We start from the raw sequence: 14733 nt of genomic DNA on the forward strand, positions 1-14733 counted from the left end.
GGGATCCCTTTTATTATTTACACTTTGCCTTCAAATTCCCTGGGGCAGGGACAGATTTTCTGCTAAATGGTTACACTCCGTGTAGCGCTGCGTGCCCATGGCGGCGACCCCAGTATGCTACAACTCTTCTTTTACAAATTCCTGTGGCAAACAGGCTAGGAGCTGAGGGTCGGACGCAGGACTACTGCATGGCTGGGGATCCTTACTGGCCAGATTCCCTCTTTCTGGAATGCCCTCTAACGGAACGGCAAGTAGATGAGAGAAGCAGTGTTGCTTGCAAAATGCGGGAGGAAGAAAGCACCGAAAGAAGAGAAAGCGCAAGCTCTTTCCTTTAAATGGTTCTAAAAAGCTTTCTAAGACGAAGCGTGGAGCTCAGTCTCCGCAGGGGCAGGGGGAAAACGTCTTCTGTGTCCTCTGCCTGCGAGAGTCCTTAATAATTCAGGGATGCTCTTGGCAGCACTTTCTTTTCCATTTCTATTACCTTTTAAGTGGCCAGTTTCAGCTTCTGATGAGCCGTACAATAAAATCTGCCTCTTTTTAAGGACAGCTGTATCGGTGCGAAGGATTGCAGTGCCCCGGACGGCTCTATAAACGGGCGAAGCTACAGACAAGCATCTCCTCCACGGTCGAGAGGAAGGAGCGGGCAGGCGTCTCCCGCCGCTGCGCGGCTCGCCGGTGTGAAGGCAGCGCAGCCCGCTCCACCGCGCTGCCAACGGGCTGCAGACCCTGCAGGGCAGCCTCCAGCTGCCTCCGTACTCACTGAGTTAAAGGAAAGGGGCTTCTTCCCCAGGCTTTGCCCCTTCCCCGGGCAGTGCTATGACACTACAGCCCTCAAGAGTGGTGGCTAACACAGAATTCACGCTCCTGCGCACGTGTTGCGCTATCATCACCTTGGGTGCGCGAGGCCATAGCAGCCTTCCGGCTGAAAGAGCCCTCTGCTGCCTTCCGGGACCCTTCTCCCAAATCCCAAAACCCAATCTCCAGATTGCTTTTATACTTTAAGGATGGAAAGTCAGCCCTGGCATTCAGAGGGAAGACCTGAACTCCGGCGCTCTGTTTTCGCCAGAAGGCAGGGAGAACGGGAGGTGGCCGAGATCTGAGAAGCGGCTGAGATCTCGGTATGGCCAAGGGAGGAGTTCCTGGCAGTTCGATATGGACAAACAACTCTCTAGTTTTTCATCCCAACGCTTGCAGCTCATCTGTGAGCGCCGTGTGGTGATGAACGACGCGAGCCTACGCGTCCGATCCCCAATAAAAAGCCACCCACCACCTTCCAGCCTGCCACCCACTGCGTCCAGCCTAAGTCAGCTGCAAGCGGCGTCCCGGCTGAGTACGGAGGCCGAGTGGAAGGTGTATTCACCCCAACTAGAACTAGGAGGGCAAACGACAGTTTAATGCTTCCTCCCTTATTGATGTGGAGGGCAGCTGGGACAGGCCAAAGCTGGGAACTGCACGGGGCAGTGCTGCAGCGCACGCTGTCGGAGCAGGCTCGTGGAGAGACGCTGCCCACGGCGGTTCCGCGTCTCGCCCACAGGTAAACCCGCGGCGACGAAAGCCTCTGGCAAGCAGTACTGGAGGCACTGTGTGCCTGCCAGCTGCCTCCGGACTGCAAATACAAGGCAGAAGCTTTTACGCTGTGAGGATGTGCTGGGCCTGGAGGAAGCACAGCTGATCTTGCAGCAACTCATTCCTACGCTGCAGGAGCAGGCGCTTTGAACACGGCTTTATTTTAGCACAGTAATTTTTATCCGTTCTCGCTGGGGCACCCCACGTGGCCCCTTGCAGCAGAGCGCTGGGTGTCGCCCCGGGGGGTTTAATTCAGGCTGGGGGATACGCTCACCGCTCCGGGCAGAACGGGAGAGCAAACATGGAGCCCGGCACTTGCAGGGAGGGCTGCGCTCAGAGCGCGGGTGAGCTCCTTGGACAAGTGACCCCCCCGGGCGCCGACGCTGGCGCGAAGCCCCGGCTGCCAGCGCCTTTTGCAGCTTGCCAGCACAGAGCGGCGGGGCGGCTGGCAAGGCCTGAGCTCGGCCGGTCTCGGCACAGCACTTACTTGTCGAGGCAGGCAACGCTGAGGCACTTTTCCTGGGGCTGAGGCTGCGTGGTGCTGTCGCCGGCTGCAGCGGTCGTAGTGCTGGGTTTGTTCTCCTGCAGGATGGAGTCGATGAACGTGGAGGGGGACAGAGGAGTTTCCACAGCGGGGGGGTTCCCCGGGCTGGCCTCCTCTATCTGGGGGCTGCGGGTGGGACTAGGGGGTTCTTCTTTGATGCGGACCACAGGACTACTCCTGCGAGAGGCAGAAAGAAAACTGGTAAAAACCTCACACTGACACGTCCTTGACTGCCAAGACCCGCTTCCCCACCACAGGGCAAAAAATCCTCGTGACTGCTCTTGCCTTTCCACACGCAAAGCCTCCAGAGTCAGCTACAAAGACGAGGCTGAACGAGCACCTAAACGCTTCTTCTCTGATCCTGAGCCTAACCAGCTCCTCTGACACATCAGCGCCCTGCGCCGCTGGTGCAAGCTCAGCGTATTTCTTGCGGCTAAAGGTTTGTGAGGCTGCGCAGTCCAGGACCCGCCGCGCAGCCAGCTCTGTATAGGTGAAGTTACCGGCGGGAGGGCGTGATTTTAATTTAACAGTGCAGTTAGAACACTACAGCTTTGGATGTGGACATAGTCTCAGCAGCACAGAAGCAGCACAGGGGATATACCCTTCTTTAAAGTCACCACGGAGACACGCAGGACACAACCGTCACCACGGCACAGGCTGCGGTGCTTTAGCTGCTCCCACAAGGTCAGCGGAGTGACTCCTCTGCAGACAAAGCCTGGGATCGACCCTTTACGTACGCACCCAGGCATTTTCGGATGTCCTGTTTTTATGGGAAGGGAAGATGGATTCTTTGGTCAGCCCTAATCTCACCACCCGAACTCACTGATTTGGGGGTGTAAGAGGCACAATTAGTCCTACTGGAAAGGACGGCAACTACAGAAGGACAGAGAAAAGGGCCATTAAGCAAACATATGGTCTATATTTAAGAGCGAGTGTTCCTGGCAGAGGGTATTAAAGACAATAAATGGCATTTGTGGGTGATTCAGCACCTCAGGGGAAGCGCCAATGCCAGGAATAACCTATTAGAGAGGAAGAAAAAAGGAGTCGGGAGGCCAGAAGGTGCTAAGGAGAGACGGGCCCTTCTCGCCCGGGGAGGCGCAGAACGTCCGCGAGCCGCTGACGCGTGGCGGGAGCGGGGCTGCGGGGAGAAAGGGCTGCAGAGCCGCATCGAGGGACGCGGCGAGAGGCTCTCACCGATGCACGACGGCGGCGGCAGAGCCACACAAGGCCGAGCGTTACCTACGGCAGCCGAGGGCAGCGCTCGCCGCTGCGAGGGCCTGTAACGCCGAGGGGGTTAAGACGCTGCTGCTGGGCGTCGTGTCCGTATTTGCTACAGATCCTCGGGCTCCTCACCTGTGCTGCTCGGCACAGAGCTGCCAGCGCTACCGTCAGTTACGTGGGAACGAAGCTGCTTTCTGCACCTCCTCCACTGTGCAGCAAGTTTGTAAGGGCAGGGCACAGCGAACCCAGGACGTTGGTAATGTCACAGGACGGAGCAGAGAGGCCAGCGAAGACTGCTTCCTCGTGGGAACCACACCGGGACCCCCCCGACAGCTTCGCGCTAGACGGGGCGGGCAGGGGCCTGAGTGTTGCTTGGAAAACAGCACTAAAGCTGAACAAAACCAACCAACCAGCCAGCGATCTGCTGAGATGGCAGTGTCCTGAACGAGGCTATCCCGGAGGGACGGGTCCAGCTTTCCGGAACGTCCCGGTAAGGTTCGCAGGGTTGAGTTCAAACACCCCGAACGTCCCCGGTACCAAACCAGCTGTTTTCCAGCTGTCACTCACGGGGGATTCTTTGCGGAAGAGGCATGTTAGGATGGCGTCTGGCTACTCAGCTCACCGGGAAACACGCTCTCCCTATGCAGACAGCTTCAGATTTTACGAGAGCAGGAGCATACCTTTCATCCAGACTGCCGCTGGGAGATGCCGAAGGGCTGGACTGGGCTAGCTCGGTCACGTCGGAGATAATGGGACCCAAGTTGGCTGAAGAATCCGGGGAGTACAGGTTGGAGCCACTATATGCTGGGGAAGAAGCCTGAAATGACAATCACAGCATTCGCCGCGTGAAGCACTGGGCACGTGCCGTACGCTGTCCCACGTACGGGAGATGGAGCGAGAGGAGGCACATCGGAACAGCCCCAAAGCCTGACCCACCCCAGGAAGAAGGCAATGTGGGACTCAGCACGATGCCTAGAAACACACAATCGGCAACCCAAAGCACTAGTAAAGAAAAATTAAATTGGATTTCTGTCCTGTAAACTGCATTTTCTTGTAAATAATGGAATTTAAAAAGTGAAAATATCGGATTCCTTTTCTGGATCATTCAACACTTGGGCTTTTGGAGGCCCAGATTTTCATCTTTCTCCTACTAAAACTCCATTCTTTTACTCTTAAATGAAAGCTGCAACCCACATGCCTGAGAGCTGCGGACGCAAGATAGACAAGATGTCCACGCTGGTAACAGCAACACGGAATGGTTGTATTTTGGTATCAGTCTTGCTAAGGAGCAAAGGAACCGAGACGTTGGAGTGAACCCGAATATCCTTTGCTCTTTGTGTATCGGCGTTCGTCTCTCCAGGACACAAAGCAAGCTGCAGACCAGAAGATGCCCCCAGGAGCATCAGAGAGCCACGGGGGACGTGGCGAAGACCCGCTGAGAGACTCTGCTCAAAGAGCTGCCTTTAGGTGTGAGCGGACCCGCGATCCCACCGCTCTCCTCCCGACGCCGCAGGCAGCCAGCGATGGCAGCGCCGAGCGGTGGCTCGAGAAAACCCTGGTCCGTCCTTACCCTCGGCGAGTATTTGACTGTCCCCCCTTCAACGCTTGCCTGTACTGCACACACTGGAATTTGTAACCTACGTCATCACCGTTTAGCACAGTCGAGGCCACAGTGCAGATATGGACCCTCAGCTCCCTCATAATTAAAAAAACACAAAACCGAAAGAATAACCCGAAGTGATGCCACCCCACAGCATGCCAGGTGGTGCACAGGGACACGCTCCGCAGGCTCTGCCGGAGGCAGAGCCAACCTCGAGAGGCTGGATCCCCATCTCCGCAGGCACGAGATCTCCTGCCCGGCAAAGAGCCTGCCCTGCGAGCGGGAGCGTTTCTGCCCGGCGCGGCGCTCGCCGGCACAGGGCTAAAAAACGGGCAGCCGTCGACCCGAAACGTCCGTAAAACCTGAAGCTGTGCCCAGCGCGTGTAGAGAGGAGTCCTTGTAACACACGATCGTGCCCCGTTCTGGACCTTGACTTCGGGGCTACCTCTTGTTTCTGCGAGTCCGAGGTTGCACTCTTGAGCAGAAAAGGGCGCGCTGACGTGGCGCGATGCCGCATCACGCTGGGCGCAGAGCGAGCTGCTGCTCTGTCGCAGTGATGTGAGATCCAGCCCCGGCACGTGGCACAGGATCGATCTCAGCTGTGTCAAGGGCAGCACTGCCCGTGCCTCACCCCCGCCAAGCTCTTACACCACGTTAACCGTCTTCTCGTGAAAACGCAATTTTTGTTTTTTTCACTGTCAAAGCAGGGACTACGGCAGCGTCAGGATCCAGCGAACTTGCTGGCAGCTCGCTCTGAAAAATTGCCCAACTCTCATTTCTCAGCTCTGTTTGGAGCTGAAAATCATAAACACTGAAGTATGAGAAAAGATGACCGCCCGTGTTTCCCATAATTGGGACAATCCGGTAATACCTGGAAGAGCTCCCGGTGGCTCTGCGTAAGTATTTGCTGCCCGCAAGAATAAAGGCACTTTTAAAAAAAGAGATCACAGGATTAGACGGGAGCTGGAACGGGAACAGAGAGCTTCCACAGAGGGTGGTCTAACTGCAGGAGAGCTCTTTAATGGGGCTTAGCTATTTTGGTTCTCTGCTAAAAAATTCATCAGGATCACCTTGGCACTCCAGGGCAGCTCGATGTCAGGAGCCAGCGGCTGGAATCCGCTGTCCCGAACAGGACGTCCCTGCAGCGGCATGGCCCGGATCGTACCTCGGAATTGGGGACAGCTTTTATTTCGCTACAGCCAGCCGGGATGAAAGCTTAGCTATGTTCCCAGCGGCAGAGCCTTGCTCCTGGACTACAGCGTTGCCAGAGGATCAGTATAAAGCAGCACATTGCTTCAGGCAACAGCTTTGGCCAAGAAACCCCAGCTGGCTTTCCCATGCCAGGCGAGCAGGGGTGCCGCAGACCAAGAGAGACGCCCCGAACTAACGCGGTGCGGTTTCCCAGGGCACACACTGATACGACCCAGATCAAACAGAGCACCTAGAATGAAAACAACCGTGTCAAGACGTGGGATTTAGCGGATTAGCACACGCCGGAGGTGATTAAAAGCCAACAGTGACCCAATGTGTCACACCTCTCCTATCGGCTGCAAGCGCTGAGCCAGCCGGCTCGCCCTCAGGGAGCGCCGCGAACACGCGGCTCTCCAGCTCTCGGGGCACGGGATGAGTCTTCTGAACCTCGTGGTGAGTCAGGGCCCAGGGTTCGAGACCCGCACGGCGCGAAGACGGGCGGTTCTCGGCGTTCAACGCGTCGTGCAGTGTCACAGGGCTTACGTGCAGGCACGTCGCAGCTATCAGGTCAAAAGCGAAACAGCAGCGTGAGCGGCGCCGCTCCCCTCCTCGGGCTTAGGAGGCCGAGCAGACTCAGCAGGCACGGGCCTGGGAGCAAGTCTGTAGCTCATCTGAAAGGGGACCGAGGGCCAGCGGTAACGGGTTTGGAAGGGACTCCCTGCGCTCACTGGCCGTCGAACGGTCAGGGGGAGCAGCATGACAGAAAGTGCCGCAAAAGGATGGGAGAGTCTAGACAAAACTTCAGGATTCACTGGCATCCGGCAGCAATCTGGACAGTCCGGAGCACAGGCTTACAGAGACTGCTGGAGCCTCACGTCACCGTGTCCCTGAGGCCACCGCCCGCAGGCGCCCGGGGACGGGCACCCCAGCGCGAGGCAGTCGGAGGACCGCGTGGCATTCACTGCTGTAGCGAGGCCAAGCTCTGAGCAACAGCCACAGCCGGCTACGAAGTCCCTTCTTCCGGACCAGGCAGGGACGGTGTCTCGCAGGAGACCCCTTCGCCTTGGAAGCTGCTGCCCGCTCCCTCGCCTCCAGGCCCTAATACCACGCAACCCCACTGACGCTGCGGGGTGTTGTGTGCAGGAGCATCAGCCGGCTTTGCTCTGCTCTTCCCACCTTGCTCCCTGCCTCCACGGACACAATTCAGCTCGGATCACCCGTGTCTTTGCTACTTCAGGCCTGTGTCTCAGCCAGGCTCTGACCCACGGCACCCTCCCTGACCCTAAGGAGGCTGCTCTGGAGGAAATAATGCTCGTTATACATGGTCACACGTTAATTAGGCAATATGAGCAAAGGTTTAGCAGGGATTGACTGACATCAGGCGTGTTTTGTTTGTGACAAAACCAAAACACGGACCAAATCAGCAGGTGTAAGCGAAGCGAGAAGGCACCACTTGAATCCATCTCTCCTTTCAGTGGAATTCAGGTCACTCCTTGCAAGCCAAATCCTCGTCCCCATCACAACTACCCTTGAGAATTACCAGCCAACAGCTCTCTCCCCGTTGGCCAAGCTCGAATGCAGCTGCCACCTTCAAATACTTTGGCAAACAAAACAAAGAGGTTGCGAGCAAACGGTTGTACAAAGGCAAGACCGGCTGGAGAAGAGCCTAAAACAGTCCCTCCCCACGAGGCTGTGTCCTCGTCCCCCTGTCCGAGGCCGGGCGTGCACAGCGTACTCACTGCGTATGGGGATGAGCCGTGGACGTGCTCCAAGGAGTACTGGCGACTGTATTTCGGCATGGAATGTGCTGAACTGCTGTCGTTCAACATCAGGGGGCTGCAAAAGATTCCCGAACACCACAGGAGTTACCGCGCTGCCGGCACCGGGTCTCGGGCACCGCCCTCCCCCCCGGCGCAGCCCACCGCCCCAAGCCCAGAAGCGGGTACTTGCACCCACCCAGGGGCCAACGCACAACCGTCCCCCGGTCCGGGTGCCCTGGAGGGGCGCGTGGCCACGGGGGGTGTACGGCAGAGCAGGCAGCCCCACCGCGCAGAGGAACACAATGAGGCCCCGTGGCCGGCCCCTGGGCTACATTTTGCACGTCTATTGAGACAAAGGTAGGACCCCCGGCCTCAGAGGACTTCTTTACAGTCCCTGGTCACCTCCTTCCACAGGCCTGTATTGTCAGTGCTCTGCTCGGCCTCGCTTCCCCACGGCCAACTGCTCCGGAGATGGATTACTTGTGGTCAGCTGTGACACAACCACTCCTGTGGCCCTTTTCATGTACCCGAGTACTGCGGAGAAACTCTTTCTCCTTACAAGATAAATCATTTCAGCATGTCTCGGGCATTAGCACCATATAAACCACTATCTTCATTAATAATAATCAAGCCTGCTGTGGTGTTGTCTGCCATATGGTGCTGCCAACACAAAAGGACAGCCTTGCAACTCCTCGACAGGCAACACGGGACGAGGTGGGGGCAGGAACAGGCGCAGAACGGAGTATCTGCCGGTTCGTACGTGAACAAGTGCAAAAATCAGGTGGAGGAGGAGGAGCCCATCGCACAGGGCGAGACCGGAGGAGCGGGGCCCGTTCAGCCTCGCGGGGTGTCAGCCGAGACGCCACGGGAGAGCCGCCCGTAAAAGCTGAGGAGCGAAAAGTAACTGTGCTACAGCACGATCCTGGGACAAAACCAAGCGACTATTAACTGGCCAAACCCACATTAGCCCGGAACTGTTCTCAGTCGCTTACGGTACTTAAGGACTGAACGGTCACCCAGTACAAGTAGCAAGGGGCAGACCAGTCCACAGGACCTTTGAGGAGAGGCTCGATTAGTCTGTGAAGGCGTCACGGCAGCCCGTGACAGCAGGAGGCTGGCCCGGGCGGTCCGCCGCCTCCCGGGCCGTGTAACGACAGAGACGCCGTGGCAGCGCCAAGAGACTACTTCAGCGGCGCGAGGCCCCAGCCCGCGCCGCGGGCGCAGCAGCCGCTTCACGTAGCGCAGCGGTTAGCTGCGAAGGAGGTTCTGCGCGGGCTTATGCGGCCGGGGCCGCACACCCTTCTCGGTGTCGGCTGCATAGCCGCGGTAGCCGGTTTTGGCTGGCGCGAGTGCTTGAAGGCTCACGTGACGCCAATGACCGCTGCCCGGTCCTACCCCGCTGGCAAGGCTGCCACGGAAGACAGAGATCTGGGGGACCCACTCTGCCGATGCTCTCTTTACTCTCTCAGACAGGGAATCTGTAGCTGGGTGTGGACATGCAGACTTACATCTTCCTCTTCACCCCAAGAATACGGTTGGATTGCACCAATGAAATCAAAAACTGGATAAGCTGTGAGGAGAAAAAAGGAGAAGCTCTTACGGCGTGCACGGTACTTGGACGGAAACAGCTCCGGCACCGCGCGGGCCCCGCGCTCAGAGCAGAGTGCTGGCGACAGCTCCGCGCACAGAGGCGAAGCCATCACAGGGCCGACAACGGGATTCTGCGCCGTAACGCTGCCAGCCCCCAGTCAGCCTCTCCCCGCTGGATTTCCAGAATCTCAGGGCAAGAGGAAGAAAACAGTGATCAAAATTATTCTTAAACAGAATTAATGCCACTGCATCCCACCGATCCCGAAGTGCCCAGCCTGGTCACCACACCACCGCGCACGCGACCACAGGAGCGTCCCAATCCCTCCGTCCGGAAGACCAGGATTTACCTTATTGACAACTTTCTGCTGCTGAGCATGCTTCTGCCTCAAGCTGGCTACTTCCCTCCACAGTGCCTCATTCTCACTGCAAGAGAAGAAAAAGCCATCTGAGAAAAAAACGCAGCCCCTCGGGCAGAGCAAATAAAGCACGGGGCGAGGCGGAAAACTGCAGCAGGGGATTTGCCGACATCTCCAGATACCGGCTCATTTGCACCCTCCTGGGGCTGCGGGTGAAATTGTGTTCATTAACGTTGCTTTGCCATCGTTTCAGCTCGCACGGCCCCAGAAGCAGCAGCTATTCACACGTGGGCAGTAAGACAGAGCCTTACCCGGCACGAGCGAGCAGTCACATCTGCGGCCAGCCATTACCGCGCCCGTGCGGAAAGGCCCCTGGTGACCGAGCTCAATCTCCTTGATCTGGCCCAGGTGCACACGGGGCCGGTCATAAATCGGCTTCTCCAGAGACGGGGCGGGCAAAGCCGAGGAGGAGCACGCTCCGCACCCCGGCAGAGACCTCGGCTGCGTCGGGGTGGGCGCGTGGGCTGCACCACCGTTGCGCCGAGGAGCTGCACAGCACCCACCCCTCGGATTTTCTCCTGCAGCAGCAATTCCCAAACTCTACACACTTTTTTAGAACTCCGTATTTGGCTTTTCTATGCATATAAAAGAAAACCGCAACGATCGGGTTTGTGTGTTCTGTGAACATAAAAGACAATGGAGAAATTAGCAATAAACCTGCAACATTTTCTCTTACTCTTAAAGCCACTAGAGCTCCAAGGAGCCCACAGGCGATGCGGTTTACGTTCTGCGTTCATGCGACCGCAGCATTGATGTGACCTCAATGCCAGGGCGTCACTCTGCAAGCAAACCAGCCAGTTCAAGCGTGTTTTGGGGGGAACATCCTCCGCCACCTTTGTGGGGTCTTGACTGCTCAAGCTACAACCTCCCTTTCAGATTTTAATGCAGAGACAGCAGCGACGGTCCAGGAGAGGCGGGACGGCCTCCCGCGGACTTCGGGGCGGAGGAGCAGGACGACGGTGCCCGGCAGAGCCTCCCGCGAGCGGGGCAGCCAGGGGCTCTCGATGAGGGTGCACGGGCAGGCTGAGCCCAGGCAGAGCGAAGGGGTGGGCAACAAAAACCCAGAGAGGGAAAACGCGCAGGAAAGCGCTCCAGCCCCCTCGGGACAGGCTGCCCCGTCCAGGCGCCTCAAAAAAAGGTGCGGGTGCAGAAAGCGTCCCCCCTCGGAGGGGACCGCCACCCCGAGCCGCCTGCTTGCCCGCAGCACGGGGCGAGCTTACAAGCAAGAGGCCGCGTTTCGGCTACGGCGAGGAGCGGTCGGTGCTTTCGGCGGCAAACCCAGAGGGCGCGGGGGTGGGAGCCGGCGCCCGGCCGGGGAGCCGGGGCGGCCCCCGCGTCGGCGGGTACAGCTGCGGCCACCTCAGCTGCGCCGCGGCTCCCCACGCACCAGCTGCCAATTACGCGCATGGAGGATCGCCGCCCCGGGCCCAGCGGGGAAGCGGGGAGGCCGGTAAATTAGCCGAGCTCTCCTCGGCACAGACCATCTGAACGCGGCTCCCAGCTTCGCCTCGGGACAGAACGGCGCATCGAGAAACTGCCGGGCCCCGGTGGCAGAACGGGGAGAGCCGCAGCCCCGCACCCGCTGCCGAAATCCCCAGGGTCCGCGGCAGAGATGAAGCTGTCCCGGCGGCACCGGCCGCTGCCCGCGCCACAGCTGCGCCACGCGAAGAGGCCGAGGTCCGGCGGGTCGGGGCCGCTGACGTATCGCGGAAGGCAAAGAAAGAAGCTGGTAACCGCTCATTAGGCAGCGGCAGGGGAACAGCTGGAGGCAGGGTCCCCAAAGGGTTAAAGTGATCTGAGCGTGGCAAAAAGCCCCGTTAATACTTCCTTCGGTGTCCTGTTTTACGAGGCAATTAAACGCCGGCGAAGAGTTTACAAGGGCCGGTTTCAAACGTTTCATTTTGGGAGTGATTAAAGGATCTCTGAAGCGTTTCGTTGACTCGGTGTTTTCCAGCACCGCATAACGCGGGCGCCGCTCCGCACCCGCCCCTCGGCCGCGGCTCCCGGGGCCGCCGGCGCACCCTCCCTCGCGCGGCGCGGCCGGGCCGAGGTCCAGCGGCCCGGGGAGAAGGGCTGCGGCTCGGGGCAGGGCAGGGCACGCCGCGCGGGAGCGAAGACAAGGGGCTCCTCTCCGGTGCGGCAGAGAGCGCGCGGGACCGGCTGACGAGCGAAGGGCTGCCGGTCCCTGGTCCCCCCCGGTACCCGCCGCTGCTCCGGCCGGGTAACGCAGCACGCGCCCGTCTCCGCTGGAAAGCTGCCCGGGCGGCTGCACGTGGGGCAAATCACGGGGTCCGCGAGCAGAAAAATGTGTGTTCCCCCCCGACGCCGAAAACCAGTCCCCCCTGGTTTGAGAGCGGAGCTGACGCGGGGCCGCGCGGAGGGAGCGGGAGCCTTCTCGCCGAAGCCCAGGGGCCGGGGCCGCCGGCGCGCTCCTGCCAGACAGAGAATGACATTTGTTATCTCCCGCAGCCAGGAGAGATGCTCATTCATCACCGCGGCTGTACAAGGGTCCTCAGGAGAAACGTCCGTCCCGCTTGAAAAACAGCCTTTCCAAAGAGCTTTAATTACCAGCATACACTGAGGAAAACGGTCGTCACCCTCCTTTCAGATAAAATTACTCTGGGTAAAAGCCACGCTTGGCTTCACAGCTAGCAATTTTTAAAATAAATGACTATTTTTTTATCCAATATTTTGCAATTTAAAGAAAATGCAGACTTGCAAGCTGTCACGCTCTCATCGGGGCTGCACTGCTCCTCGGCGTTTTTCTTAAAAACAGGCTTTTAGAACCAGGTAACTACAGGAGACAGCCGTCTTCTCTCGTGCCGCTTGAAGGTAAGCCGCAGCACCCAGCTGCAGAGACGCCTGCAGCTGCGCACCACGTACACTCACCAAGAGCACGCACAGAAAAACCCTCAATTCAAGTTTTTTAAATCTCCCGCTTTGGGGGTTTGAGCCCCGGAGACCCCCGCTAGAAAAGATATGAAATATATAGAAAATATACATGATGTTCAACTGCAGCATGCAACTGAGACTGTATGTGAACACGCTTGATGCCCACAGAGTTTGTATTTGAGCTTTTTTCTGTCCTACGATATTTTTAGCTCATGTCACAAGCTTCTTCAGAGCTCGTTTAAAGTGCCGCTGCAGCAAGCAGCAGGTTCCTTCATCACGTAGTACGTAGATGTCCTGGTACTTCAGACGAGAGCGTATGCAAAATAGAATGGGATTTTAATCAAGCAAACCAATCAAGATCCAAAGGGTCCCGCTACATCCATAGTTGCCTGGGGGGGGGGGGAGAAAAATGGGCAAAGATCTTCATTCAGGCACGGGTCCAGAGCAAAGTTTAGGGTCACAGATGCTACGGGCTCACCCAAATTTCAGACGAGACGCCGTTTCCCAGCCCTCTTCATGCAACCTGCGTCTTCGCGCAGAGCGGTGCGTCCCGTGCCCCGCCAGCTACGGTCAAGCGGTTTAAAGGCTCATCGGCACGAGGCGAGGTGGCTTTAGCCCTTAGGAGTGACGCCGAGCCCTGCCAGCGGGGCTCTGGACGCGCACCCCTGCGGGCAGAAAGCCGGGTAACCTATGTTAGCCGTGGCAGCAAAAACGAGTGAGCGCAATACATTGCGGCAGATGAAAATTACCCAGAAAAACATGGCGCACGCACGGAAACCCACAGCCCTGAGCCGAGCGGTGCCGCTCAGAGATGACCGTGACACGATAAATGAGCGGCTCTGCAAAGCACCGGCCCGGTGCCCCACAGCAGCGCAGTCAAAAGACAAAGCGAAGGCGAACAGGCAGCAACTGTTCCCTCTCCCTTCTGATTTGAGGCCAGGGATATCAGCTGAAGCCAGCAGCTGGCACTCAGCACAAACAAAGGGATGCGGTTCTCCAGACACCGCGTAATTTAGATGCAGACCTCTGCCGCCGGCTCCCAGGAGCCGTCGGACAAAAGCACACACAGGAGAACAAATCTGCTGAGGACCATGACGTACCGGGGCATCACCTGTATCTCAGGAAGCCGCTAACCCTGACGCTGGGGCCAGGAGATGGCTGCAGGAGAGCAGCGCCACGTGCTCCCCTCGCTCCTCTCCCGTTGCCGACGGCCTCGTCGGAGACGGAGCTGGAAGGCCAGGACCTGTGATTCCACACTTTGCGATTTTTAAGTCCTTACTCCACCCCCGTATAACTCCTGTCTGCACTTAAAGCCTGACTCAGACCTCTCCTGCGGTGTCTCGCAAACAGTGGCTCCTCTTTGCTCAAACCAATTTTTAAGCTCGTGGTTTAAGCTCAATACCTGAGCCGTCGGCTCCCGGGCTTCAGGGACTGCGCTGCCACGCGCGACACCCCGAGGGAGAGGCGTCGGACCGTGCCGAGAGCTTAGCAGGGCAGGGCTCAGATGCCTCAAGCTATGGTGCCTCCCCAAGGGCAGAGCTTAGGGCAGGCCAGGCTCTCGGGGCAGAGGCTGCGACGTGCAGGATGGGGCTGGAGCAGAGACGCTCGTTCCCTGTACCGCCAGCGCTGGAAGGAAGTGGCTGCGTCTTAGCTCGCGCTGAATCAGCCACTAGACTAAAAAGCTATTTTGAACCCCGGCTGGAGCGCTAGCAGCCTTTAACCTCCAGCAGGTCCAACCTTCATGGGGATTCCCTCTTGGAAAAGAGGGCAAGAGCCGCGAACGGCTCTTGCTTTAGTCTGGAAACAGCTCAGGACTATGGAACATTAACGGCTGCCCCCACCGGGAGAGACTGCCCGCGTCCTGCTTACTGCGCAGGGACGCAGACCGAAGGCCGCCGTCGGAAGGGTATCAGCGCTGCTTTTGCTTCCTTTTCTTATCCCGGCGAGCTTGTA

General features: G+C 58.3%; 1 protein-coding gene across 1 annotated transcript in view; it reads right to left on the minus strand.

Moving 5' to 3' along the window:
- Positions 1 to 14733, minus strand: part of HSF1 (heat shock transcription factor 1) — a gene marked incomplete at its 3' end in the record, with an annotated part of 69793 nt that overhangs the window by 10535 nt on the left and 44525 nt on the right. The window contains exons 5-9 of the mRNA XM_082014555.1: positions 9820 to 9895; positions 9391 to 9452; positions 7862 to 7958; positions 4012 to 4148; positions 2054 to 2287 (exon numbers count right to left, since the gene is read on the minus strand). Coding sequence (XP_081870681.1) covers positions 2054 to 2287; positions 4012 to 4148; positions 7862 to 7958; positions 9391 to 9452; positions 9820 to 9895 — 606 coding nt within the window. The remainder of the gene's footprint in view (positions 1 to 2053; positions 2288 to 4011; positions 4149 to 7861; positions 7959 to 9390; positions 9453 to 9819; positions 9896 to 14733) is intronic.

Source organism: Phaethon aethereus, assembly GCF_964289735.1.
Source record: "Phaethon aethereus genome assembly, chromosome: 2".
Classification (NCBI taxonomy): Eukaryota; Metazoa; Chordata; class Aves; order Phaethontiformes; family Phaethontidae; genus Phaethon; species Phaethon aethereus.